General features: G+C 37.2%; 1 protein-coding gene across 5 annotated transcripts; it reads right to left on the bottom strand.

Moving 5' to 3' along the window:
- Positions 1 to 153: 153 nt before the first annotated feature.
- LOC110099457 (protein STICHEL-like 2) lies at positions 154 to 26,946 on the bottom strand. 5 transcript variants are annotated; one of them, XM_028694892.1, is made up of 8 exons: positions 25,698 to 26,946; positions 21,324 to 22,887; positions 20,979 to 21,198; positions 12,506 to 12,694; positions 12,001 to 12,207; positions 4,871 to 5,537; positions 2,280 to 2,345; positions 154 to 581 (listed from the first exon to the last, which is right to left on the bottom strand). In XM_028694892.1, exons 2-8 carry the CDS (start codon positions 22,812 to 22,814, stop codon positions 563 to 565), a joined length of 2,859 nt encoding a protein of 952 aa, XP_028550725.1. In that variant the 5' UTR covers positions 22,815 to 22,887; positions 25,698 to 26,946; the 3' UTR covers positions 154 to 562. The 5 variants fall into 5 exon arrangements, with proteins under 5 accessions (XP_028550725.1, XP_028550726.1, XP_028550727.1 ...); XM_028694893.1 differs by lacking the exon at positions 25,698 to 26,946 and adding an exon at positions 23,561 to 23,853 and having other exon boundaries at positions 12,001 to 12,180; XM_028694894.1 differs by lacking the exon at positions 25,698 to 26,946 and adding an exon at positions 23,561 to 23,853 and having other exon boundaries at positions 12,001 to 12,177.
- Between the last annotated feature and the right edge of the window lie 987 nt (positions 26,947 to 27,933).

Here is a 27,933-nt window from a genome sequence, read left to right as displayed (position 1 = left end):
ATAACAAATGCAATAAACATGGTATCAACATATATAGGATACATGAGATGAGTGCAAACAATCATAAAAATTTATAATCACTACTACAAAAAATCAAAATCCAAAGTATTGTCAAAGATAAATTTTTCTCATCATTACAATAAAATCTAACAATAATGGAAAAGCTATAATCACTGTAATAAAACAGTCAAATAAAAAATATTGTCAAAGATAAATGTCTCATTACTACACAATACATGATAGCTCTTTGCTACTCAATGTCATCAAATCATCATTGTCTGGTGCATTATACAAATATTTCAGTAACATTATGTTCTATAGCTGAACACCCTATGGCCATAAAACATATCCGATTTCAAGCCAGAACGATCTATCACTAATATCATATATAAGTCATAATAGAATTCTACCCATATAATTGATCAATTCATAAAACGTACTACAAATGAAGGGTAACCTGTAATTCTCCACCAGATGATAAAGCAAAGCTATGCGCATATTTGCTTTACAAATCTTGCTGAAAAGGTGGTTTTACATTTGGAAGGAAAATATAAATATTTTTTTACTTGCAACCATAAAACCTGCAGCAAAAATTCAGAACATCAACATTCATGGGTAAAGCGTCTACTGACGAATGAAACAATTGAATAAGCATTGATAGGTTGAAATCAAATCACATTTTGAGCAAGTTCAACTCAATTCAGAATAAAAACAAAATTTCACCTGACTCGAATTTAGATGAAGAAATGAAATTAATTTGAAACTCCAAACAATTTAAAAATCAATATATGTAAATCAAACTACATTTGAGTAAGGTACTATGAATATAGCTTATTTTTTATAACCCTAACTATGGTTTTAAATCTGGAGAAGCTTTTATAGTGAAAAAGTAAAGAACCCCTGATGTAAAACGTACATGCGAGGGAGTTACTTTAGGAAATTATAGAGAGCAATTTGAACAAAGTAGGCCAAATTAAAATTATCATTTGTAACAAAAGAGTGAACCTAAGAATTCTTAGTCTTAACTAGCTTAGGCAACGAAGAGCGACATTCGATTAACCAATCAAATCAAGAAAATGCAAGGAATAATTGTATGCTACGACAATAAACAAAAATCCACGAATTAATAAAGAGAACTTTCACCTTTAGAGCCCATACGCTCACTAATCTAGGCTTTAGCGGAAGAAGCGTCTCCACATTAGAACCGAGGCCACTCCGAGGAAGAAAGACCTTTAGATCGTCGCTCGTGGATAGGTAGCTTCCTGGGCAGCACCCACTATGGGTATGCCAGGATTCGGTCCACTCTTGGAGCTGCTGGACACTTTGGACCGTAGCCTGCAGCTTTCCTGGATGCCGGCTAGCAAGTTCCCATGCTGGAAAGAGGAGTGGGCAGCCGGTAGAAGATGAGGGGAAGGTTGAGGGCCACGTGCAAAGAGTTTAGGGAACTCACGTTTGCATCTCTTGGAAGTGAAAACTCAATAACAACGGAATAGAGGGAAGCTGTTTCAGTTTCAGATTTTTTTGAAAATCTGAAATTAAAACTGAAGAAATCTGGAATTAATTATGTGAGGGGGCATTTAAGAGGTGGTGATGTGGCAATTCCATAGAGGAGCAAAGGGATGAGGTGGCCGGCCATATGGGAGAGAAAGATTTAGGAGTTATGAGAGTGGGGCCCAAGTTTAAGTACGAAATTCAATTAAATCTGAATTTTATTTTCAGATTTAATTGGGCCTTAAGTAACTTCCCAAATTGAAATTGACATGAGAGGGAAAATTGGAGTTTGAATTTCAAATGGAATTAATTGCTAGTAACTGTTGGCTGAAAAAAAGGCTGATGGATTAAGCAATTAATCTAGCATTAATTGTTGACATTCCACGGATTGGGAAAATCAGAGGGAAACGGTGGTGAAGGCTGCAGGTGAGATTTCGGGGATCTGGGGAAGAAAAGCTCACGGCTTGGACTGCTGGCTTGTGGAGTTGGGAATCGGTAAGGAGGAGGGGGAATGGCTTGCACGGAGTTGTCTGGATCGAGGGCCAAAAAACGGAAAAACATCAAAATAAAATACGCTACTACATAAAATGACAAAATACAAGTCATGCTCGTGGCCGTCAATCTCCGGCGTCGAAAATGCTGACGATGTCCTCATCAACCCCAAGCTAAAAAGTTTCATTTGAACCATCCATCATTTGAATTGCAGTACTCGCATTTCTTTATGGGTTCCACGTAATATGAATAAAAACCACAAAAATGATAATGAATATATGAATAAAAGTAAATACCTCGAGGATAAAATTGGAGCCTTCCAACAAAGCAATCTTGAACTAAACCTTGAATATTTTCTCGTCCTACAGTGAAAAATCATGGGGAAATAAAACTCAGTAATATGTTTGATCAGATTAGCAATTTGTTGAAGTTGTTTTACAGGTTGTAAGAATTAAATGTTGAACACCGATTGTGTAAAAGTAGACAAAAACCAACAAAGATTGAAATAGATGGAAGAAAAACGACCAATACACAATCTGTATTAACACGAGAAGTAAGAACTTGTGGTAGCTAAAAATCAAGAAGAATAGATGACATACCACAAGTTTAAATCTGGAAAGAAGATTTAAACAAATAGTAACATATAGTGTTGGATTTAACAATTTATTATCCTGATAATAAGGTTAAAAAAGAGTTAGAGATTTTTAATAGCACATGGACCAAAACGAAGCATGATAAAGGGGTCTTAACAGATGCAACTTATGTAAAATATTTATTGTAAGAAAAATAAGTGGCAGATGCACAACAGACTCCGTAGGACATCACGCAGCTTTGATCAAGACAGACTAGGATTCTTCATAAGGTGATAAAAAAAAAATCTGAACACATAAAAAGTAGGATCTCCAACAACATCACGTACTCAGCATCAGTTAACAATTCAACTCATCAAATACCATGCCAGTTCAGTGATTTTTGGGACTTTGAGCAAGAGAAAAGAGGCAGTACATAAAATACTATCATGGTAGGTAGATGAAATTTCTATTATGATTTACACTTGTACACCAAAATTCAACATATGATAGTTTAATTTGTATATTAGCATGTACTTTCATTTACTATGCAATTATCATCTTTATCCTTATCTCAACTATTTGAGGTGGCTAAGAGTCAACTTATACAATAATGTTATTATGAAGATAAATCACATAAAGAATATTGGATTCAAAATTTTCTTTTATGGATGATACTCAACCTTAACACCAGGTCCTTGGGGGTTAGAGATAACGAACAAGTAAAAAGCTCTAAAATCTTTGCAAATAATATCCATAGGATGAAGTCCAAAATATGCATTTTCACCCCCTCATTTATAGAGTTAAGAGAGCTATATGAAATATTACAACTAGCATAGATCGAAAAAATAGAACATGTTGTGATTAATATAGCCTGACATGGACACATATACTAGTTGGATGATGTACTCGTGGGCTTGGGTTGGCCCCTCATCTAAGGTAAGTACCTTGGGCAAGTCTACGGAACCTAGGGTGAGTCTGTGAAGATGTCCTTAGGTGCAGGAGGTGAGTCCCCGTGCAAGTAGCTATGGACTAGGGACGAGTTAAAATAGTGAAGTCATGGCTATGTGGTTTATAGGTATGTACTTCCTATAACTTGAGTGAGGATATCTATGATAGATATAAGTCCTTGATTAAGGACAACGACTATGGGACAAATGAGTTCTCTTGTAGCTAGTCCCACTGAGGGTGAAGGCTTGCTTGGGTGAGTCCTTTGCAAGAGCCTACTGAGAATGAGCGTATATTCGATCCAATCCTCCCGGGGTGAGCTCCTATGTCGCGAGCTCTACTGGGATGAATTCTTGTTTTCTAATGGACTGGGGCTGACAACTGACCCAGTGACCCCTAAAGCAAGGTTATCTTCAGGCGAGCATTGCAGTTACTGTGTCCCTCTAGACACGCTCCTTGATAATAACCTATTTCGATACCAACAATTTATTTACATAGGCATGTATGAGTATGCTAGCTCCTTGAATGATGTAAAAAATGAGCCATCATTGTTTCATTTACATTCTTTATGATTGAGATTAACTCATGTCATTTTCCCATAACCCTATTGAATTATTCCTTAGGGTTGGGGATCAATTATTAGACACTAAGGTATCAACCATACGGCCTAGCTCATTATTGGACATTGAAAACACCCCAATGGAAAGCTTCCCTCAAATTTTTGTTCAAAAAATGGCAAAGTTGATAGCAGGACAAAATTGATTTAGAATTGGAGAGTTGGGGTATAAATTGAGCACTTAAATGTTTGGGGTTGGTCGCACCAAAAGAATCTTGGGACATTTTAATCATTTAGTACATGTTACCTTTTCCCTTAAAAGTTAAGTTAAAACAATTCTTCCCAACGGAAGATTAATGTGAGAATGTGATGGACACAATAGGGCAAAGACACATGTGATATTATTTAAAAAGATAACAGGAGTAAAAAATGAGAAATATTTGGAAGAAAAACAAAGAGATAATTTTGCCTACTTGCATAGTTTCCCTATGCCAGAACTTAAAAGTTGGATCATCAAGTTTCAAAACCTTACATTTGAATTTTCCTCTAACTCCTAAAAAGTTCCAGATAGGCTCTTTTCAATTGCATTAACATTAACAGATATTTATGGGCATGCATTACCCCTTTTTATCACCAAAGTTTAGATATGTGGTTGTTTACTCTCCTTTTAAACTGAGGTCGCTGTCCATGCCACAAATGATGTTAAAACAAGAACTAACAACAAATATTTTTCAGTTTATAACGGTCAAATCATATGATCCAAAAAATGCTAAAGATGCAATGTGTAAAAGTTAAAAAAAAACACGCAACTTACATTCTGTCTCCAGATTTGTAAGCAATTAATGCACTTGATGCAGGCGTTAAGTTGCAACGATCATATGCTAAAAAGCATGCTTTGTCCACTCCTTTCTTAGTCCTAGAGAATTCTGATTTGCTACCTGAACAGATCTTTAAACAGATAATGTGAGAAGCACCAGATGAAAGAAATCTTTTTTGACGCTCAAGGATCCCGGAAAAACATGTGGGTGGAATTTCAGCTTCCTCAATGCCCACATAGGGTACCTCTTCTCCAACTTCTGAAAAGTTTGATTCAGAATTGCATATTTTTGGTGCTTGTATAGACAGACTAGGTATCTTACTACTGTTGCTTTGAGTAGTCTCTTCCAACTGCTTGATTTGAGGTGAAAAACTCGGATCATGATTTGAGGGACATCTCTTATACATTGAGTCCCTTTGTGTCTGCGTTTCAATTGTAACTTTTTCGGTGATGCTTGCCTCTGAGATTTCTTGGTTTCTGCCAGAACAGCTCAAAAAACTAAATGATTTCCTTTTCTTTTTGTAGCAAGTGGGGAGAAGCTTTATTCTTATCTCTACATAACATCCCAATATATTCTGAAATGAACTTGCAATTGAATTCAATGCTTTCTCTGCCTTTCTAACATGATCTGGATGATTAAAATCAATAGTAGCAATTGCGAGACCTTGAAATTGAACGGTATACCAAATCAGGAAATGAAAGTTACTTCTATTATAAACTCTAACAATCATGTAGTCATAGCTCGAATAAAGTTTGAAAGATAGAAAAAATTCAGCGCATGTTCTATGAAAGCTCATTACCTCAAAGCTTGCTAATGATTAAAGATCCAACATGAAATAGGTAGTTTTATAAGTGGTTCATGAAATTTTTTTCAATAGTAATCTATATTATATTGTCATACTTGTTCCTGCACTGAAGAAAGAAAAAGTGTGCACTTGAGCTGCGCCAGGTTAGGTTTTCCTACCACCTTGAACAGGTGCATCTCTTCGCAGGTCACTATCCTCTGGCCAATGTCATCACTACAATACAGTGATAGCTATTGGTTTGTATATATATATATATATATTCTTTCTAATTTTCCATTGCAATGAATTGATTACAACGGAGGCATTCCAAACTATCGCAAACTAGCCAATAATAAATATTAAAAAGAATTCACATGCAGAAGAGTTTAATTGCTGGATTGGCATTAACCCTAGATAGTCCACAATAGAGTTTCTCCCAGTATGGGAGGGAAAGTATAATTATTACTCTTTCAAAAAGTAGCAAAATACCATCCCTTAAAACAACTTACTTCCCATTTCGAAGCATGTAGCCAAGTCACCCACTCATAACCAAATTCACCAAAACTTTTGGTTTAGTATAATTGAGAAAAAATTTAGCAACTAAACTAGTAGCGCCCTCAACCGAAGTCACCCACTCAAAGCTGATATAATTGCCCGCAAAGCCTTCCAATGTAAAATACAGATTAGTGTCCTGAAGATTGAATATGAAAAGAACAAGAAGCTTGTTATGCAGCAGTTTACAAAATTAAACCCACAATTATACAAAATAAATGTGACGATTGGGTAAAGACCAAAGAAGAACCTTCCAAAGATGGCAACATGTAAACAAGGTATATGGTTAAAGAAAGAAAGACTGTAATACAAGCTAAAGCACATATAAAGCAATCGAAGAACAGTCCAATTGCAATCGGCACAAGCAAGGTCCTCAACTAAAATGGCCCAGCCAAAGCTTCCCAGCAACAGGAATTAATAAAAAAATCCGCCACCAGTAATAGCTTTAGTATATAAATAGTTTAGTTTTATTTCAGTTCTTACCTAGTAGACATAAACCGGTTCATTGTAAGCTATAAATAGGCCCATATTGTACTTATTTGAGGTAGGTAATAAGATTTTTGTTTTCTCCTTATCTCGTTTCTTCTCTAGAGTTTGCACCTACTCAAAAAATATTTCGTTACTTTTTCATCCACAAAGAAGCATAACAATTGGCGATCTTATTCTTCCACAATTAAGAATTTTGACTTGGCCGACACCCTTTGCTCCATGCAAGCCAATCAAAAGCTTCAATTTTCAGAAATCTAGAAATTGTTTGAGCAATCGGAACTGCCCTACAACAATTCCAATTATTCATCGATTTTGTAGATAAACCCCTTGAGTCCCTTTGCACAGAAGCATGCATCTTTAAAGCATATGAGCATTTCAATTTTCATAATATCTCGGATTGTCATTGTATTTGTATTGCATGTTTTCATTTGGAAGGCCTCGTAGTAATATGGTATCAATGGCTACATATGAAGGGTTAAGACCCTTTTTGGAATGAATTTATGCTATCTTTCAAAAACGTATTGGAATCTCCCCTTAAGATGATTGACATGGCAATCTTTCAAAATTGGCACAACAAACTACCGTTCTTGAATATCAAATGGCTTTCAAAAATCTTATCATTAAAATTCCTAGTAAGTTGTGGCCTTCAGCAAAAATTGCCCTGAGAACTTTTGTTGGCAAAACCTTTAACCCTCTTGGATGCAATAGAATTGACTCATCAATATGAATCTAAATTTCAAGAATTGCTTCCCATAACCTCATCTCCTTAGAGAAATCCACAACCACCTATCAAAAACTTCAAGACTAACCCATCGACCACGCAAATAGCCTCCAGTAACTTGGCTACAACTCTACCATTGTTCACCCCACCCGCTGTGGGCTCCGAAAATTCGGCCCCGGCCTCCCCGCCGCGCGATTTCTTTTTTATCATTCATTATTCGGCGAGGGGAATTTTAACTGATAAGTTCCGAGGTAAATTTTGGAAGGCAGATGGGTTTGTAGATAAGACACTACCCAGAGATTTCGCCCTCATTTTGTGAGGACTTTATGATCTGAGTTCTGGTTTCCTATAGGCGCAAGCCCCTATAGTTAATTACCCCTCCCGACCACGAGAGAGAACTTTCAATTAAGGCTAGTCATCAATCAGATTCGTATAGAGATACGTACATCTGGCATATAGTAGCAGCAATGGGTTTGGATTCGAAAGATTGGATATTTGGGAATTTGGGGTTGAAATTTTTAGAAAATTTAATATTTAAAATTAGAAATTTAACCATCTTGCACTTAAAACGGATGGTGGGGGAATGGATGATGGACCCGATCAAGATCCCATGGTTCCGTCGCCCCGGGCCATCGTGGTCCCGGGTCTACTTAGTCAGAGGAGGTAGTCGACCCAACCTGACAGAAGGATCCTTGTCGGCAGCCATGGGTTGCTTCGTCCAAGGGAACCTTGTAGACCTAGGTTGAATGTTTGTCTAAGGGGACAAATTTGAATCCACCTTAGCTGACAGAGGGCTTCGTGCCCTATCGATCATATCCTATTGATTCATATCTCAAGAATTTGATATCATTAAGGAGTGTATTGTGTCTGGCAATAACAGGTATTTCGTGGTGCCATTTGGCGGCAAAACCACTCGGTTCAGAGGGCCCCGAGTCATAACCGTTTACCTGCAGTGCCATTTAGCGGCGAAACTGCCGGTTAGAGGACACGTACCACGTCCTTACTGGCAAGAGATTATTTGAGAATGGATCCTAGTGATATTTTCGACTAGGCATTTGGCTCTTTGTGAGCTAGAGTTTATTCGAATTTATCCGCCTCGACAAACTGTTGCGGAGGGCGGATGGATTTTGCTTTAACTGCGTTGATGGATTTATTTCAATTTTAAATATTTTTGAACTTTTGGGATTTGTGGATTTCGCGATTCACATTGCTATAATATTAATTAATTAATTATAATTAATTAATTAATTATAATCATTTCTAATTAATTATATTTATTAATTGTTAATTAAAATTAATTAGAATAATTAATTATAATTATTTATTTTTAATTAACATAATTAATTATGATTTTTGATTAATCATAACTAATTAATAGTCATTAAAATTAATTAATTATAACTAATTAATAATAATTAATTACAATTAAACTTAAAATTTCTTACAATTAATTATCATTAATTTTAATTATAATTAATTATAATAAATAATTAATTAAAATGATTATAATTAATAAAAATTAATTAATTTTAATTAAAAAAAATATTACTAATCCCTCGGCTCGGTGGGATTACGGGATTTGGCCGAGAAGCACGCGAGGGGGAGTTACCTTCACCACCAGCGAGCTCCCTTTATTTGCTTTCGATCAAATGTAGTAACTTCCGATCCAAGAGCAAGGGAAAGTCGTGGAAGAAGCGAAGTTCGACAGCTACCAGGGGCCAAAGAAGGGCGCGAATGGGAGAAGGTTACCCTCACGGCAAGCAGGCTCCCTATTGCTGCTCCGATCAAATGTCGTAGCTTCCGATTCGACCTAAAGGGAACGTCGTCGAAGGAGCTTCGTCGAACAGCCACTAAGGAGTCGGAGAAGCCACGTGGAAGGGAGAAAATTATCTTCACAGCTGGCGAGCTCATTGTTGCTTCCGATCGAGTGTCGTCGAAGGAACGAAGTCGCACAGCACTGGAGGACCGGAGAGGGAAAGAGTGGGAGCGAGAGCGAGTCGTCGAGAAAGAGTCGAACGAGGCCTTCGGCCTCATTTTCGTTTTCCATTTAACGACGCCAATGGGTCGTGTAGACGACGTGGGTGAAATGACGGTCGCTAGATTTACGGGATTTGAGCGGCGACGACGTGCGATCGGACAGGTATGAGATTTTTTTTGCGATTTTTTTTTTACTTGTTACGGGTCAACACCCGCCAAGGCCTCCTCCCTTTCCACAAACTTTTTCCTGCTGAAATTTAGTATTATAGGGACAAAGGATTAGGTTTTAATTGTGATGCTAAATTTGGGCCTTAACATCGCTGTCCTAATAAATTTTACATGCTCTTAGGCACAGATGAACCAGAAATTTTAAAAAAGAACACTTCCCCTATAGACCTTGATAGTATGGATTTATCGTCTAAAATAAGTATGAATGCTCTAGGCACCAATTCAATCCGCGCACTTTCCGTTTAACTAGCTATATTAAACACTCATAAATTCATTCAAGATACTCTCATTTACTTCCTCGGTATAGAACCTTAACCTACTAAACAATTAAATGTTTCTATTGATAGTGACAATCTCTTAAAGTGTAACTCAAAATGCTCGCAAGTCACGGTCAGCAAGCAAGTATATCAATTCCTTTTAGAAACATTGGCAAAAGTAGGATCGAGAGTCAGAGGTGGAACGGGGCTAGCTCGTGCTTGGTGGAATCGGACAGAGAGTTTCGTACTGGGGTGAAGGTTTGCAGCCCCAATCCTATCTTTAAGTAAAGCCAAAAGACAACTAAAAATTCAAAATATCCATCATGCTTATGAAAAGCTTTTTTATGAATGTCTTTTGGTGCATTCAAACTTGATGATAGCCAAAATAATGATCAAGTTTAGAAGAAAAAAAAAAAGAGACATCTTGTAATTCATCTAGAAGTTTATTAATAGTTGGAATTGAAAATTTATCTTTAATTGTTAAAACATTTAGGGCACGTTGGTCGACATAAAATTGCTTAGTATCATAACGCTTTTTGACGAGGAGAACTAGACTAGAAAAGGGACCACGGCTATAACGAATTATGCTCATTTCTAACATTTATGCATCTAATTTTTCCAAGGCATCTTTTTTAAAATGAAAGTTTCAATATGGGTAAATTTTTATGGGTTTAGATTAATATGATAGTCTATTAGTTGTTGTGGAGGTAAACCCTTTGGTAAAGCAAAAAGGTGTTTAAATTGCCAATGTAAGAAATGGAATCGGGTAGCGTAGCATTGAGAAGTGTTAGTTTTTCATCGAGGAATTAGATTGGAACGATGGGAGTAGGATCTATGGGTTATGTCTGGAGTGTGAAGACATGAATATAGGAAGGATGAGAGATTAAAGCACCGAATAGGTTAAAAGAAATGGGATCAAGCTGAGGTTCACTTGTGAGAATCATATGGTGATCCTGATTTGAATATTTTATTGTAAGGTTTCGATAATTTTTGAAGAATGGAACCTAATGATTGTAACAATTGCATTTTGTGTTATCTATTTACGGTGCTAATATTATTCTTGAAATGCAATGGTTGTAAGACCCACTTTCAGAAATCTTTTAAAAAAAGTTGTAAGACCTATTATTTGAGAGTAACTCCTAAGAGAAATATTAAACTCTCAAATTAAATATGAGTCAGGGGGCAGCTTAGTCTCCAGGGCTAGGTTGTAAGACCGGCTAACGGCCAAGCTTAGTCTCCAAGGCTAGGTTTTAAAATTTGACATTATCCAATCCCTCAAATAATAACTCATGGCTGCTAATCAGATTCCCTGAAAAACTAAAGTCAATGATTGTTAGTGTTGGTAGACTAAAACCTATGGTATACCCGGGATGACAAAATCATGAGATCTTGATCGGGTTTACCTCCATTTTTACTCACAACTGAGACTAAAATAGCTAAAAAATTATTCATCCTTAATCAAGAGTTCTCTCATGGAAAGTAAGAACCTAGATCTAACTAAACCCTAATACTACTCTCAAAGGAAACTTGATTAACTACAATCTGACTTTAGGGGAATAAAGTCCTATTCAAGGGAAATTTTTCCTGAGCCAACATAGACAAACCAGTTTATTGTACACTATAAATAGGCCCAAATTGTAATAATTTGAGGTAGGTAATAAGATTACTGTTTTTCTCTTTATCTTCTTTCTTCTTTCTCTGGAGTTTGCACCTACTAGAAAGGTGTTCCCTTGCTTCTTGATCAACCAAGAAGCATAACAAAGTTGTTCCAACGGCCACCTATTTCAAAATTCAAAAAGGAAATGCAGATCTATTGCTATATTTGTCTCTCAAGACATCATTTGCCCATATGTGAATAATTTGTTTGCACCTATGGAGGCATTTCCCAAAAATATATAGGAGCAGGTGCATACATACATGAGGACCGTGGAGATAGCCACTACTCAAAAATTTGAGGGCTTGGATAACGTCAAATTTTAAATCAATTTATTATGTGCTTACAGCAATATGGATAATAAAACCATGATTCAGTATTGTCGATTGTAATTCAAAAGGGTCTGAGGATTCATTATTATCTTTAAACAAAATAAAATTAGCCAAAAATGCCCTTGTGTTTACCTTCACAGAAATGTAAAGCTGATAAGTTCCCTTCTTTCTGCAGAAATCTCCTTAGTTTACCTGACTGGAATACTGGCATGACTCTTCTCCAAATGTTTTCAAGTTTTGCTCTGTTGCAATTTATTCCAGAACATTTTAACTTGTTACACCCATAACAAATGAAGTCCTGAGTTGCTCCTGCTGAGGAAGAATCGAACACTTCAGGATCTGCCCAACAACCAGTGCATGTCAAAAGATACAATGTTTCTCTCTAATACGACAATCTATTGAATCTAAAGGACCCACTACTATTTCTGAATGATAATCAAGCAATACTCAGAATGATGTCCCATTTCAAACCAGATACGGAAGGAATCCCATATCAAAGAGAAAAATATGATGAAGAAAGTTTCAATTACAAAGAGAGAGAGAGAAAATTTCCAAATGAGAGAAGTTGATGATCTCCAGCTTATTTTTCTCTTCTTACTTTCCCGAGGGAGACAACTTGAATAGATTTAGTTCTTACCTCTAAACAATGTCACTTGAGGGCATTCCATAGATTCATGCACATCGATAAGAGAGGGTTCTTGAGAACCAAGTTGTAAAAGGGCCACAGTAAGCCACGTTGCCTGGTTTTTTGAAGTTTTAAGTTGGTTTTCAGTTTCAGAAAGAATTTTCAATGCATGTCTAAGTTTCTGAATGCCAGCCTGAGCCACTGCATAAAAAGTACAATAAGCTAAGCAACTTAAAAAGGAAACAAGAATTTGCTTGCTTTAAGCTGTATAAACGGCAGTTATTTTGAGATTATTATCAAGTGCTTGAGAAAATAATAGTAGTTCAAGATACTTGATATGGAGAAAAATAGGGTAGGAAATTAGAGTGACAAAGAAACTTTATTTAAATTCCATTTGCAGTGTCCGAAACCTATAACTAAAAATAGAACTTTTTATCAGTTATGCAGGTTTAACATTTAGGTGCATATTTTAAACATATGAGAAGTTATGGTACATATCACACCCCATTTATCTATATACATCCAAAATATATTTACACAAGGGCAATCAACCTTCCTGCCTAATGCTCCTTGGCTCATTTTCCTTTCTTGCAATACAACTATTGCTAATGAGCTAGAATCAATAAAATACACAAGCAATGTATAAGACATAATAAAAATATTTGCAATCAAATGAAAACAACATTGTGATTTCTATAATAAGCATAAGCTGTACAAAAACATCATGTCCTATTCTGTTTACTATTCAATATTTTAGCTAAGTCATCTGATGACTATAGGCTTTTGCACACTTATAACTCACTAATTCAAGATTGGGTTCACATTCCCAACTTTTGGAATTAAGGGCTACACTATCATTCAAGGCTGAGTCTAAATTCTTAGTTTTTAGAATTGAGAGAATATAAATATCTTCCATTCGGCTTCCCTAAAACTTACCTCCTCAAGGTTTTCACCTTTACTTGTGCAAGTTTATCCCCCATATATGAGTTATCTCATAGACTTTTTATTGACCCTTTTAATACAAGTCATATTTCATAACAATCATAAAAAGTACAATTGCTATAAATACTTAGGGGCTGTTTGGTTGCCTGCAAAGTAAACGCAATGTAAAGTAAATGCAGTGTAAAGTAAATGTAGTGCATTCCAAATACTTTGAGGCTGTTTGGTTGTCTGCAAAGTAAACGTAGGAGAATTGTTTCCCTTGTTTGGTTAGATATATCCAGAGTAAAGTAAAAACAGTGCATTTGTAATTTTTTTGTCATTATAACTTGTGTATTTATAAAATTAATTACCGATTGTTTAAACTTCGTTTGGGATAGCTTTCTTCTTGCTTTCTAAAATTAATCACCGATTGTTTAAACTTTGTTTGGGATTGCTCATCATGGGCTCACAGATAGCACGAAAGATCATTGCAAAAATTTCGTTTGGGATAACTTGTGTATTTATAAAAGTTCTTACTAGACTGAAACCAAAAAAGAAAAACGATTTCACAAAACAATAACTTGCCAGAACTTGCTCTCGTGGGCGTCATGGTCCTTACTATTGTAAGATCATTGCTTTCTACTGGCTGAAACCAAAAAAAAACATGCACCAATTAGAAGAGAATAAATCCACAAACTATAGTATACATCATAGATTGAACCAGAAATATACAAAACCTGGTAAGCGTTCACCATTAGAGAGGAATTTGTTTGGCGGAGGAGATCGAGCATTGGGCGGATGAAGGATTCAGCCAAGTCGGAGCGGAAGGATCCGGCGGAGGAAGGGTAGGAGGAATGGAGAGCGGTGAGTGCGATAGGCGATGAGAGTTTGATGTCTGCGTCGAGGCGGAGACGGACGAGAGCGGAGTGAAGGTTGCGCATGGCGGGGATGAGATAGGCGGTGAGGTTGCGGGGGTCGACGAAGACTTCATTGCCGACAGCGACGGTGCGAATTGAGGTGGAAGAGTGGAAAGCGGCGACATCCAAGACGTCCGCGCTGAGAACATCGTCGACGTCAACTGCGAAGCCGCCATCCGCATCAAAACCGAAGAAGGTGCTGTGGAATTGTAGTTTGGTGGAGGGAGTGAGCAGTTATGTGAGTCCCAAGGCGTGTGATGAGCTGCCGGAGAACGGGAAGCCATGCGAGCGGACGATGAAGCATTTCTTCTTTCCCGATGAATTTAGAACCAGCTCGTATCGAGCGGGTTTCTAATTCCCGCAAAACACCCTCTTTATTACACGCCTAATGCATCGGATGGGTTCCGTATGTTCCGCTCAAAATTAACCAAACAGCCTGATTTAGTAAATGCATGTATTTATTTTACTTTACCCCCTCAATTCAGGCAACCAAACAGCCCCTTAATGAACCAGTAACTAAATACATAATAATATTGAGTTATCCCCCATATATGAGTTATCTCATAGACTTTTTATTGACCCTTTTAATACAAGTCATATTTCATAACAATCATAAAAAGTACAATTGCTATAAATACTTAATGAACCAGTAACTAAATACATAATAATATTGAGATTAATGTTATTGCAATCATATAAAATATGATGTTGCAAGTATATAGTGTTATTGTTTGCCGTACCATAGTTTGGGTATCTCACTTCATTGGTTGGACTAGTCGGGTAGCTTTATTCACCTGAAATACCACAATCTCTTTTCCTTTTATATACAACCTAAAACAGAAGTTTTCTTCATTTATGCATGCATGCATACGAATAAAATAACACACTAAAATGAAAATTCTTAAGAGGTTTACTTGAAATGAACTCAATCAACCCAAATTCTCACCTTCCACTCCCTTCCTTTTAATTTCTTTATAATTTTCTGAATTTTCTTTGATCACCCTACTGATTTTAGCAACTACTGCAGCAGCCCTCAACTAATTACAGCAACACTACAGCAATTTCAGCACTCAATTTCAGCAACGAAGCAGCAGTCTTCCCAATTTCAACAACAATGCAACAATTCTCTAACAACAGCCTTTATTCTTATCTTTACTGATTTCATCAATTACTTATTTCAGCCACTTTTCCCTTGCTTTATTTTTGAAAGTTTCCCTACCAACAGCCACAACAACCCACACTTCCGCCTCCCAGCTCCTCTGCTTGCGGCTGGAAATCCGAATTCTAGAGAATAAAGTAACAGGGGAGCAAGGAAATGCTGAGCTGAATGCTTAATTGGAAGGCTTTAGTGCTATGATGCACCGACACTCCGCTTAAAGAGCGTATGCAGTGTCAGACATGAACACGCATCCAACACTGTATGGACACGTGTCCGACACGGCATTAGAGTGTCGCAATTTAAAAAATTAAAATTAAAACCGGACACGCTTGTCCGGTTAATAAATAATAAAATCGTCTGATTCGTTATATTAGCCTTTTATGCGAACAAGAAGCCCTATTTTTACGATCCACGAAAGAAATCTTCTAGGGGGGGCCGGGCGAGCTCGCAGCCGACGCCAAACGGAGTCTGCTTCCTTCGCCTCCCGTTCCTTCGTCATTTCTGCTCGAGCCGAGCTCGTCTTTTCCATTCCTTCATTCTTGCGTGATTTCTGCGGTCAGCCGAGGCAAAGTTCGCAATCAATGCCAAACATAGCATCTTCTACGCGCAAGAGAGCCAAGACCTGTAAGTGGATTTCGTCATTTCTTCTCTTCATCGTTGAAAAAGCTAATGTCAATGCTCGGTACCGAGCAGGTACATGCTCATTACCGCTCGGTACATACTCGGTACCGCTCGGTATATGCTCGGTACATGCTCGGTACCACTAGGTACATGCTCGGTATGGCTCAGTACCACTCGATAACTTTCCATATTGAATAGTTGGACATCCATGTTGTACTAAATGTTATATTAAAAAATTACTATGCCGTGTCCACGCCGCACCCGTATCCTATATTTTTAAAAAATGTCGTGTCTCATGTCCATGTGTTGTGTCCGTGTCTCCATGTCTGTGTCGGTGCATCATAGCTTTAGTGTTAATATAATATTAATACCTCTTTTTCCACTACAAATCCACTACCCCTATCCAAGCCCTCTCAGTCATGGGATGGAAACATTAACTAAATCAGCTATTGCATGTGATTATAAGTGGAATTGCTACAGTGTATAAAATTACTATATATATATATATATATAATACCTTTTTGACAAAATTTTGGGACTTATAATTCTCTCATCCTTATTGAAATTTCATTATCAAAATTCATTATCTTAATGTTCATTAAACAAACGAGGGAATTTCAATCTAATATCTTCTTCCTTCTCCCAGGTTGTCACTACATTTCCATTTTGGTTTAACATAAAGGATCTAACGATTTCTTAGTTGTTTGATATCAAAATCTATTTTTCTTTCTGGTTTCTCAGTGTAAGTCAGATTTTACTTAGAAATCTGTTTGAAATTTACGAAATTTTCAAACTTCCATCTTCGCGGGAATTGCGACGAGCTCATGTTGACGGATGTTCGCCGACAACCTATGGTCGGTGGACCATTGGAAGATTGACGCTCTTCTTCAAGAGCTCTGATTGCTCCAACCCTTTCGTATCCTTCTGTTACGCCTGCTGCTCTCACGCCGGCCCAGGAGAGGCCGGCTGGATTGGTCCAGCCTGGACCGGTCCAGGTATTTGTTCAGCAGAAGAAACAGGGAGAGAGGGGTGGTAATCCTGTGGGCCCCATTATGGGTTTAATGCAATTTTTTGGGGGAAATATTTGAATGTAAGGGTTGATTATGTAAGTTGTAATTCTCCTTTCATGTTAATTAGGGGAATAGGAGGGAATTAGGATTATATTGAATTTGATTGCAATTTGAGATCTGGGGTTCTTTTGCTTTGGGCTCTTGGCGTTGCCGGAGATTTGGAGAGTTGTTCTTCCTCTCGGATTGAAGAACGATTGTATCTTTGCTATTTTATTTCATCGTCTAGTGGAATACAAGTTTTGCATTGAGGTTTTCTCTCAGATTTCCCTGGATTGTGCTGATTCCCTGCTGTAAACAGCAGATTTTTGTTGTTTTCCTGCTGCAAATAGTCGTTTCTCTGCCGTTTGCTTATTGATAAGGGTTGGGATTGCTTGCGAACTCAAGTATTACCTTAGGGTTACTTGCGATTTCCTATCAAATTGGTATAAGAGCATCAATTTTGGGCCGTCGGCGGCTGAAATCCTGAAATTTCAGCGTGATTTTTTTTACCGGAAGATCTTCGTGATTTATGGGAAGATAGATGGCCGTGAAGAAAGTAGAGGTCTTGGAAGGCGAGATCGGTCAACTAAAATCAGATTTGAAGGGAAAGTTCTTTGACTTTCAAACTCAAATCACCTCCAACAATGAAAGGATAGAGGGGAAATTCGCGGTGATGGAAGAAATGTTGAAGAAACTGCTGGAGTTGAAGACAGAATCCTGCAACATCGGAAGCAAGAGAGACCACCGGAGGCCATGGTGTAGGAGGAAATCCAAACCCGTTTAGGGGGAGGAGAAATCCGGAAGTGGAGGTCATTGAGGCGGAGGACGACATGCCACCTCTAGAGCCACTTTCTAGAGAGGAGATGAGTTTGGGAAATGACCGGCGGAGTGCTGATTTCATCGGGAGAATGGAAGAATTCTATCGCCGGGGTGCTGATTTTGAAGGGAGAAGAGGGGAATATGATGAAGGGTTCGGGTATAACCGTCGAAGGGAAGATCGTGACAGTTGAGCACCTCCTCTTCGAGGAATGGGAAGTTATGGAGGATTCAGGGGGCACGGGGGAGACCCACGGGTGAGGAAGCTAAAGATGTCCATCTTTTGAGGGCGAAGACAGTCATGATTAGATCTACAAAGTGGAGCGTTACATCGATGCCAACGGGTTGACAGGGGAAGAGAAGCTGACGGCGGCGGGACTGTGTTTGGAAAGAAAATCCTTGGCGTGGTATCAGTGGTGTGACAAAAGGGAGCCCATCCGGAGATGGAGAGAGTTCAAGAATTGCTTATTGGAGCGTTTCCGAGCTAATGGGGGAGGAGACTTCTATGAGCAATTCTTTGCTTTGACTCAGGAGGGGATCGTGGCAGACTACCAGGACAAGTTTGAGTACTTGGCTAGCAGATTAGATCACATTTCAGAGTCAGCCCTGCAAGGGAACTTCATGAAAGGGCTAAAATCAGAGATCCGAACAGCAATGAGGGTTCTGGAGCCGAGGAACCTAGGGAAGGCTATGAAGATGGAGTAGTTGGTGGAAAATCAAAAGAAATCAGAAAGAGGAACCACCTGAGTTCCGCCTGACCACCGCTTAACGTCGTTGCTCCACCAGACCACCACCTGAGGGACTGAGCTCCGCCGAGCCATCGCCTATCGCCGGAGTTCTGTCCGACAACCCCTTCTCCGCCAAACCACCACCTGATGCCCGAACTTACGCCGGACCACCACGTGAGGCCCGAACTTCCGCCGGACTAACACCTAACGCCCCGACTTCTATCAGACCACCACCTGAGGCCCTGACTTCTGCTAGACCACCACCTGAGGCCCTGACTTCTGCTAGGCCCGGACTTTTGTCGAACCATCACCTGAGGCTCGGACTTCCGCCAGACTACCACCTGAGACCCGGAGTTCCTCCAGACCACCACCTGAGGCCCGAACTTTTGCCGGACCACTACCTGAGGCCCTTACTTCTGCCGGACTACCACCTGAGGCCCGAACTTCAGCCGGATCACCACTTGAGGCCCGAAGTTCCACTGGACCACCATCTGAGGCCCGGACTTCCGTCGGACCACCACCTGAGGCCCAGACTTCCGCCAGACCACCACATGAGGCTCGGACTTCCGCCAGACCACCACATGAGGCCCGAACTTCCGCCGGACCACCACCTGAGGCCCGGATTTCCGCCGGACCACCACCTAAGGCCCAGACTTCTGTCGGACCACCAACTAAGGACCGAACTTCTACCAGACCACCACCAAATTCCCGGACTTCAACCGGACCACCACCTGAGGCCCGAACTTCTGCCGGACAACCACCTAAGTCCCGAACTTCTGCCGGACAACCACCTGAGGCCCGAACTTCTATCAGACCACCACTTGAGGCCCGGAATTCTATTGAACCACACCTGAGGCTCGGACTTCTAACGGACCACCACCTGAGGCCCGGACTTCTTTCGAGCCACCACCTGATGCCTAGAGTTCTACCAGAGTACCGCGCTACTACAACGGTCTTTCTGACCGCAATCTCTGGCCAACTACAATCTTTATAACCTTGGTCTACTGCCTATTATGGTTTTTCCGACCTTTATCCTATCAACTATGGTCCTCCCGACCAAACAAACATATCTATGTTGATTATTGTAACTCCCACAATGTAATGCGCTCTAGATGATATACATTTGTGACACCAAGCCAAGGCCTTCTCCCTAAAAAGGGCCTCATTTTTAATCGACTGCAAATACTAGTGAATTCATTCAAACTGGGTCAAGCCCAGTGATTTTTCCCTCTTTTCAGGGGTTTCCACATAAAAACTCTAATGTCTCTTATGAACGCTACACTCTCTCTCTTATCTGCTTGTGTGTTGGATTTTCATACAACGCTAAGACACAAAACTTTATAATTCTTTACCGCCACGAATATTCCAGGATGCAACAAGGCCTACGAATAATTTGCTACCTATATTAGAGATTAACACAACACTAGTGTATAATAAGTGAGGAAGGCAACAGATGAATGTTCATAGCTTCAGGAAGAAGGAATTGAATGGAGTTTGAAAATTAATTGGTGATTAAAAAAAATACTTCTAAGGCTTCCAAAGAAGGCTAATAAAGGAAAGTTGGTTCCAAAGCATAATAATGGCTTGTGACATTAATTAAGAGAGAAAGAGAGTGGGGGTGGGAAGCTCATTACATGTAGGAGGGTGATGTGGTGGTTAAAAAGTATGATATGGTAATCAAATGGGGAGGCGGAGATCAAATAGTGAAGTGGTTGTCAAATAAGGACAAATTCAGATCTAGGGATTGATTATGCTAGCTCAAACACATACATGACAAATATGACTCGTAACTTTTGAATTACATTAAAACCTATGATAATGAAAAATAAAGGTTAAAATACATTAAAAAGACTAACCAATAACATAATGGTCAGCATATGTTAAAAAAAACTCCTAACCAATAATATAATCGTTAGCATACGTTAAAAAAACTCCTAACCAGTAACATAAGGGTCAGCATACATAACTAAATAAAAGTACATGAAGAAGGTCCTTAGTTATACATAATCTAAACTCAATACTTGCTAAATTAGTCTTCAAAGTGTGCCCTGCATCAACAAAGATAGAAAAAAAAAATCATGGAGCAGATAAGCTTTAAATAAACTATACAAAGGGGTCAAGTATATTAACTAAGCAAACAATAGCCAAGCTGCTAGTGACTAGAATTAGACAAATTTGATTCAAGCCTATAGAAAGGCATAGTTATTCATACTTATTGCATCACACAAACATTGAATTTTCTCAAAAATAGGTGAGGATTGCATTGAAGCTTACCAGCATGTTTTCCTAAAAAGTTCCTGCCATAATTGGTGAATTCCGATGGGTGTCTTACAGAAAGAATGTCCATAATAAGATTAGCAAGTTGTGACACCAGCTGCATTGGATCAATCCTCGAAGTCATAAGATCTCTAGCCCTTCTTACAGTGTTACTAGTATCTGCAGATAATGCCAGATCAAGCAAATCAAGCAACTCTTCATCAGAAACAGCCCCTATCTGTAACAATTAATCAGAGCAAAACTAATTTTAGTACATTGCAAAGAATGTAAATGCATGCGGATATTTATAGCCAAGAAATATGTGAATTCACCCAGGTGAACAAAAATGGTATAGTAGCTCACAAGTTCATGTGTCAAGGATATCGTAATTTTTTTCCCAAGCAATGCTAACTGATCAAGCATTGTTTCTGCATCTTGAAGGGAACCATTAGCTTTACTAGAAATAAAAGCCAATGCATTCTTATCAAATTCAAAGCCTTCCTCTATACAAATTTTTTGCAACCTGCAAAAAATATCATCCTCCTTTATTTTTGGAAAGTGGTACCTCTGACACTGAGATATTGAAGTTTGTTGGAGACTATCAGCATTAGATGTAATCATAATAAAAATAACATGCTTGGAAAACTCTTCAACATTATTCAAAATAGCAGACCATATCTCCCCTCGTAGAAAATGGCATTCTTCAATAATGTATACCCTAAACCGTGATGTAAATGGAACACGAGAAGCATTCTTTAATAATGCCTTTATCCTATCTTTATGATTTAGTTTCATAGCACATAATTCCTTGACATCCCTACTTCGTCCAGAGAATAAAATCACACATTCCTGGCAAGAGCCACATGGTTTATGGTCCTCAAGGGACAGACAATTCAAAGCAGCAGCAAAAATCCTAGCAGTAGATGTTTTACCAGTGCCTCGAGGGCCATGAAAAAGATATAATGAAGCAACCTTTCTCGTTATTATGGCATGCGTGAGGGATTTAGTAACAACATTTAATCCAACCAACTCATTGAAAGATCTTGGCCGAAATTTTTGGCTTAAGCTCCTTGTCTTCTTTGGCATGAAAGCTATGTCACTATAGCCTCTATCTTTCCATTCAACAGATAGCAGTGGTAGCTCCTGGCCATCAACATCAAAAGAAACTGTTGGATCCTTACGCTTTGGTGTTCTAGACCAACAATAACCAATTCCACACCCACTATAATTTGAATTCACAACAGCAACATCATCAATAGTGGAAAACCCCATGTTGCTCTTACTTGATAAGTTTGTATGGAGCTCACTTATTGACAAGCAAGGGCTTCCCACTCGGCTAATACCCACATCCTCCATCACTTTAGGTATTCTTCTATAACCACCACACCCAGCCTTCTGTGCTACTAGGCTACTAATTGCCTTTGCTGCATCCACATTTGTTTCACTACATGAATCTACTTCCTCTTTCATCAGGTTTGTCGATACTTGAACCATTGCATGTTCTAATGGTTTTTTATTACCATCCATGCAGGATTGATGAACCATAATAGTTTGTTTGGAGTGTAAATCTTTATTTCTAATAATTGAAGATTTTCTGGACGAAGCATTCCTCTTGTTAACAACTTTTGAAATATGTTCAGACTCAGAGCTGTTATGAGGCTGACTTTTATCAAATTTTTCTATATCTTCATATGCACCAACACAAGAATTCACCTCCCAGTTCACATTATCAAAGGCTGTGGCAAATTTTCTCATCGAATTAGTAGATGGATCCCTCAGCGACCGGACCCTCTTGAGAGCCACTAGAGTTTTTGATAGAGGGATATCTACAGAATGCCGCCTACCTTCGGCCATTTTATTCAAGCTAAAATATCTTCATTTACTTATTAGCCATGCCGTCCAAAATGTTGGTACTTTTACTCAACTCCTGTACAAAAAATAAGAAAGAAGAGAGCTAAATGCTTTATTGCGCTGGTAACAACAAAAATAAAAAAAGGAGAACTTAATCAAACGCTTGTTAAAAATACTACTTCTAATGCCAAGTAAATAACAATAAGCACAACATATTACATCTTTGATGGAGCAACCCCAAATTCGTAAAGCAGAAAAGATCTAAGAAGCAGTTAGGTTATCATAAGTGCATTAGCAAAGTTTTTTTTTTATTTTTGCCGAGTTATAAGTTTTTTTTTTTTTTTTTTTTTTTTTACATTTAGGTCAATTAAGAATTTTTTTTTTTTTTTTTTTACATTTAGGTCAATTAAGAAAAACTCGCACACACAACTCATATAAAGACTCAAACTCAGGACCTCAAAGCCTAAGCTCTCAATCAACAATTCAAAATGAGTTGTGTATTAGATATCTTTCAAAAAGGTAAGATAACACACTTAGATCACTTAAACATGAGTCAGAAGGACAGTTTTGAACCCACAGCATGAATAAATTTAAATACAGAGCAAAGGAACCAAATGAGCAAAAGCGGCAGAAAATTTTGGAAAAGAACAGTCGTTCAACGCTTCATTCCCAACAAATCGTAGCAATGAACGACATAAACCACAAAAGCGAAGAAGCAAGAGGTAAGAAGAAACTCAATAGGGACTCACCAGTAAAGCTACATTTTGAGAGAAAGAACAGTTCACGCCAAAACCCTACGAGAATAAGGGAAGACGTTGGTTAAATAAGGCGAAAGAAACGGCATTAATTGCCTGCGGAGAAGCTGCCGGTACTGCTCCGCGCGAGATGCTCTCATTGGGAACAGCGCCGGCGGGCGGCATTATCGTAATTATAGAATAGGACGAGGGGCGGAAATTGGCGCGCCAAAAAGCTGCGGAACTTGTCGGAGAGAGAGCAGAAGAAGAACCCGACGTAAACGGAAACCCGAATCATACTCAGCTTACGCACTCATAAATGACGAATTTAATTTGGCCCATCCCGTCAGAGAAACTTGAAATACTGTGTTTTTTTTTAATAACATAAGACTTAGGTTTTTTTAATCTATATATATATATATATATCATTATTTTTTAAAAAAATCAACTATTTTGAAAACCGGATCGAATTGGCATGTTCTACCGTGAACCAGTCATATGGTTGTTTCGATCCAACTTATTAAACAGGTTATGCATCGAATCGACGGTTTGGTTCAACAGGTGAACCGTTGAACCGATTCAACAGGTGAACCGCTGAACCGATTCGGGTTAAAAAGAACAGCCCATATTATAAAAAAGAATTATTTTTGTTTTAATTAAATTTTAAACAATATATTTTAGTTTATAAAATTCTTTTAAAGTTTTGTAAATATTTGCATTAAATTTAATGATTAATTATATCATAATATATGCATGTTATCTCAAATATTTAACATAATTTCTTTTATAAAAATATACACTTCACACTTTATAAATGGTTAAATGCAACAACCTCAAACTCCTATGATGTGAGACTAAAAAAATTGCATGAATAGTTTAGAATGTGAATTTGGACTTATTCAAATTAGTTGGGCTATAAATTTAGGCTTAGTTGAGCTACAAATTTGAACAATATATATCATAAATATGCTATAATATATATTATAATAATTAATAATATAAATTTTTAATATTATAAATGTATATATTATATTAAATATTATTCTTATTACACATATATAAATTTAATATTATAATAAAGGTAAAATCGGTGTTTTAAAAATCGAGCCGGTCCGACCGATTCAGTAGTGGACCATTTCAATTACCGGTCGGAAGAAGTTGAAAACCTAGATTTGCATTGAATTGGTGCAAGCATATTTGAACCGCCAGTTCAACAAGAAAATCGTCGAACTAATTCCAATTTGAATAAATGAATCGATTCAAGAAATAAAAATTTTTATTTAAAAAAGTTTTGTAAATATTAATTTTATTTAATTTTTTAAAATTTTATTTTAAAAATAATATACTTTTATAAATAAAGTTTATTGAAATATTCTTTTATAATTAAATTTAATAAAAATATTAAGTTGCTAGCTTGCCACATCATGCAAAGTTACTTCTTATTTGTGGTCAGTGCTTTACACTATATAAAGAGAATTATAGAACAATTTTAAAATTCTCCAATGATGTCTGACTAAAAATCTAGGAGAATTTGGCATGAGCTTTAAGTTTTAAACAATTAAATTGCTTGGAATACAAATTTGAATTGAAATTGTATATAATTTATTAAATTTAGAAATATAATTTTTATATGATTAAATTTATATATAATATTACTATTTTTATTAAAAGTTATATTTAGATTTATACAATTATTATTATTTTTTTTAAGTTTAAGACTTATTTGTTATTCATATAATTATATTTGTAATATAAAGTACATTAATAAGTTTTATGTTGAACCTTACTGAGCTTATTTATGAACTTAAATTAATATAGTTATGTATTCTTTATTAAAATTTTAATTTTTACTTAATTTGTATTATATTTAAATAATTTTAGCATTGATTACTTCATCAAGTTCAACCACCCCAGTTTGACCCCAGTTGAACTATCGAATCATGAACTTCTTCTTCTTTTGGTTCATCGTCCTGTCCGATTTTCACAACCTTGGATAAAATCAAAATTGTCAATAAAGAGCAAAAAAGACAATAGCATGTAGACCATTGCATAATTCCAAGCTCCCTAAAACTTTACAGCCAACAAAATAAAGCAAAGCATCATAAAAATATTTAGAAGTAGAAGAAGAAGAGCTCCAGGAAGGAGAATTGACCAATCCCAACTAGGAAGTAGAATTAAGAAAGAGTGCCTCCACGGTTGCCAAAATAATGCCAAGACCATCTAGGATGAGGGAGGAAGGCGGCCATATCACCATCCATAAAAATAGAACAAAATGCCCAAAGGAGCAGATGCCCCAAGCTACAATAGAAGAAAACTCAAATTCCAGCTAACCAGAAAAGAAAAAATATCCTAATCGACAGGGAATTAGAGAATAAGTTGAATAAACTTCACTGAATATTTCCATCTACAAATTTTGGTTTTAATAGCATTTCTAATCAATATGAAAACTAATTTTTTGCAAGATTCAGAGTTTCTATACATTTTATTATTGTGTTCACGTCAGATGACGTAAATGAATGCACAAATAAGTAGATAGTATACATTTTTTGTGCCTAAAGAGAACAAGGGCTCACCATTAATGCAAATAAAAACTTGACTGATATTGGGTCTAAACAAAAACAAAGCAGCTCCAGGGAAGAGAATCTTCAGAATATTAAAAGAAAAGTTGCATTAAAAAAAGATGTGAGAAATGGATTCAGCATTAATAAAGCAAAGAGGGCAAGTGGGATGAGTTGAGATACCCCTCAAAATAAGATTATCATCCATTTTGAGGCCATCCACCACAGTTAAACAATAAAAGAAAGTGAATCTTAAAGCAAAACTTTTGTGACATATTAATCTATGTCAATAAACCTCAGCAAATTTTTTTATAAAAATCATTAAGAAAGTATTTGAAGGAAGGATACTCCATATTACACCACATATGCTTATCAACATCAACACTCAATATATTAATGACATAAATAGAGTTTAAATAGAAGGGGAAACAGCTGAGAAGGAGACTAAACCCCGTCAGAAATAAGAGCGGAAAGTAAGGTGGCAGTAGAAAAAATGTAGATATAGGAAGCAACTCAGATAAAGCTTTACCATCACACAAGGGATCCCACCATTGGAAGATCTTATTTCCATTAACAGTATTAAAGGATATGTTAGGTTTAATCAAAGCAACCCCATTGAATAACTACTTCCAATGAGAAGTTCCCCCATAAGTAGGTTTCCAGAAAGGAGAGTAAATATTCTTCATCTAGTAGCCAAAAAATGAATAATAAGAGAGACATCTCCAAATTAGAGAAGAAGAGTAAGCATGAATCAGATTAGCAATAAAAGGAAGCCCACGACCACCAAGTTTCTTAGGAAGGCAAGTATTTCTCAAAGAGATAATATGGAGTTTCTTCCCTAGAATGTCACCATGAAAGAGAAATCTAGCACGACATTTATCAATAAACTTACAACAATTTTTAGGTAGAATGGTGCCCCTAATCCAATTGACAATAGTGTTCCAAATACTAAATTTGATAAATTAAATTTGACCAGCAGAGGATAACAGTTCAGGCTTCCAATTTTCCAACATACTAGAAATTTTTTGCATAAGAGGAGAAAAGTCAACAACTTTGAGCTTCTTAGAGGATAATGATAAACGTATTGAGAAGGGGCCTACATTTATTACAGGATTGGATGATGATACACTTACTTTGGATGCTTTTATTATCAATGGAAGATGGATTACTAATCAGTTGCACCAGCATTTTGGAAAACAACTTGTGGATATTATCTCTCTTATTCATTTATGTCCAGATTTATTAGATGATTGATTGGAGCTAAAATATAATTTTTTTGGAAGGGCTAGATCTTCTATGATTTTACGATCTGATTTTGAAGAAGAACTGGAGGATAGTTTCTGCAGATGAACAAGGAAGCTGAAGTTGAACTCTCGGGTGCAGCTCTTTTTATGGCGTCTATATAATAATTCTCTTCAAACAACTGATCTCCTTATGTATAGAAGATTGATTAGCAATAATTTATGTCCAAGAGGGTGTGGTGCAATTGAAAATATGGACTATATTGCAACTGGTTGTTTAAAATTGATCCAAGTAATAAATTGGTTGAATGCTTGGGGAATTCAAGTTTTGATTTTAAGTTCTACTCAAGAATGTATATTGAAATTAGAAAGCTTAGATGATTCTAATCATTTTATTGCCAAAGTTTATTGTATAGTGATATACTTCTTGTGTAAAAGTAGGAATAAGGTGAAGCATGGAGATAGAGAATATAGTGTTGTTTTAATTGTTTCAAAAGTTCTCAGCTTTATGGATGTTGAGAATCTGATTTCAGATAATAGAATTTTGATGAAAGCAAACACTTCTGTCTTTCTACAACTGCCACGCCTA

Source organism: Dendrobium catenatum, unplaced genomic scaffold (genome assembly GCF_001605985.2).
Source record: "Dendrobium catenatum unplaced genomic scaffold, ASM160598v2 fragScaff_scaffold_589, whole genome shotgun sequence".
Classification (NCBI taxonomy): domain Eukaryota; kingdom Viridiplantae; phylum Streptophyta; class Magnoliopsida; order Asparagales; family Orchidaceae; genus Dendrobium; species Dendrobium catenatum.
Note: the sequence above shows the minus strand (reverse complement) of the source record. Positions and strands in the feature narration are given on the sequence as shown.

Coding starts and splice junctions, on each gene's coding strand:
- LOC110099457 (XM_028694892.1), bottom strand. CDS start 22,814: ATGGCCGAAGGTAGGCGGCATTCTGTAGATATCCCTCTATCAAAAACT. Junction 12,695..20,978: donor CTTTTTAGGAAAACATGCTG/GTAAGCTTCAAT, acceptor CTTTTTATGCAG/TGGCTCAGGCTGGCATTCAG. Junction 2,346..4,870: donor TACAAATCTGGAGACAGAAT/GTAAGTTGCGTG, acceptor TTTTCACTGTAG/GACGAGAAAATATTCAAGGT.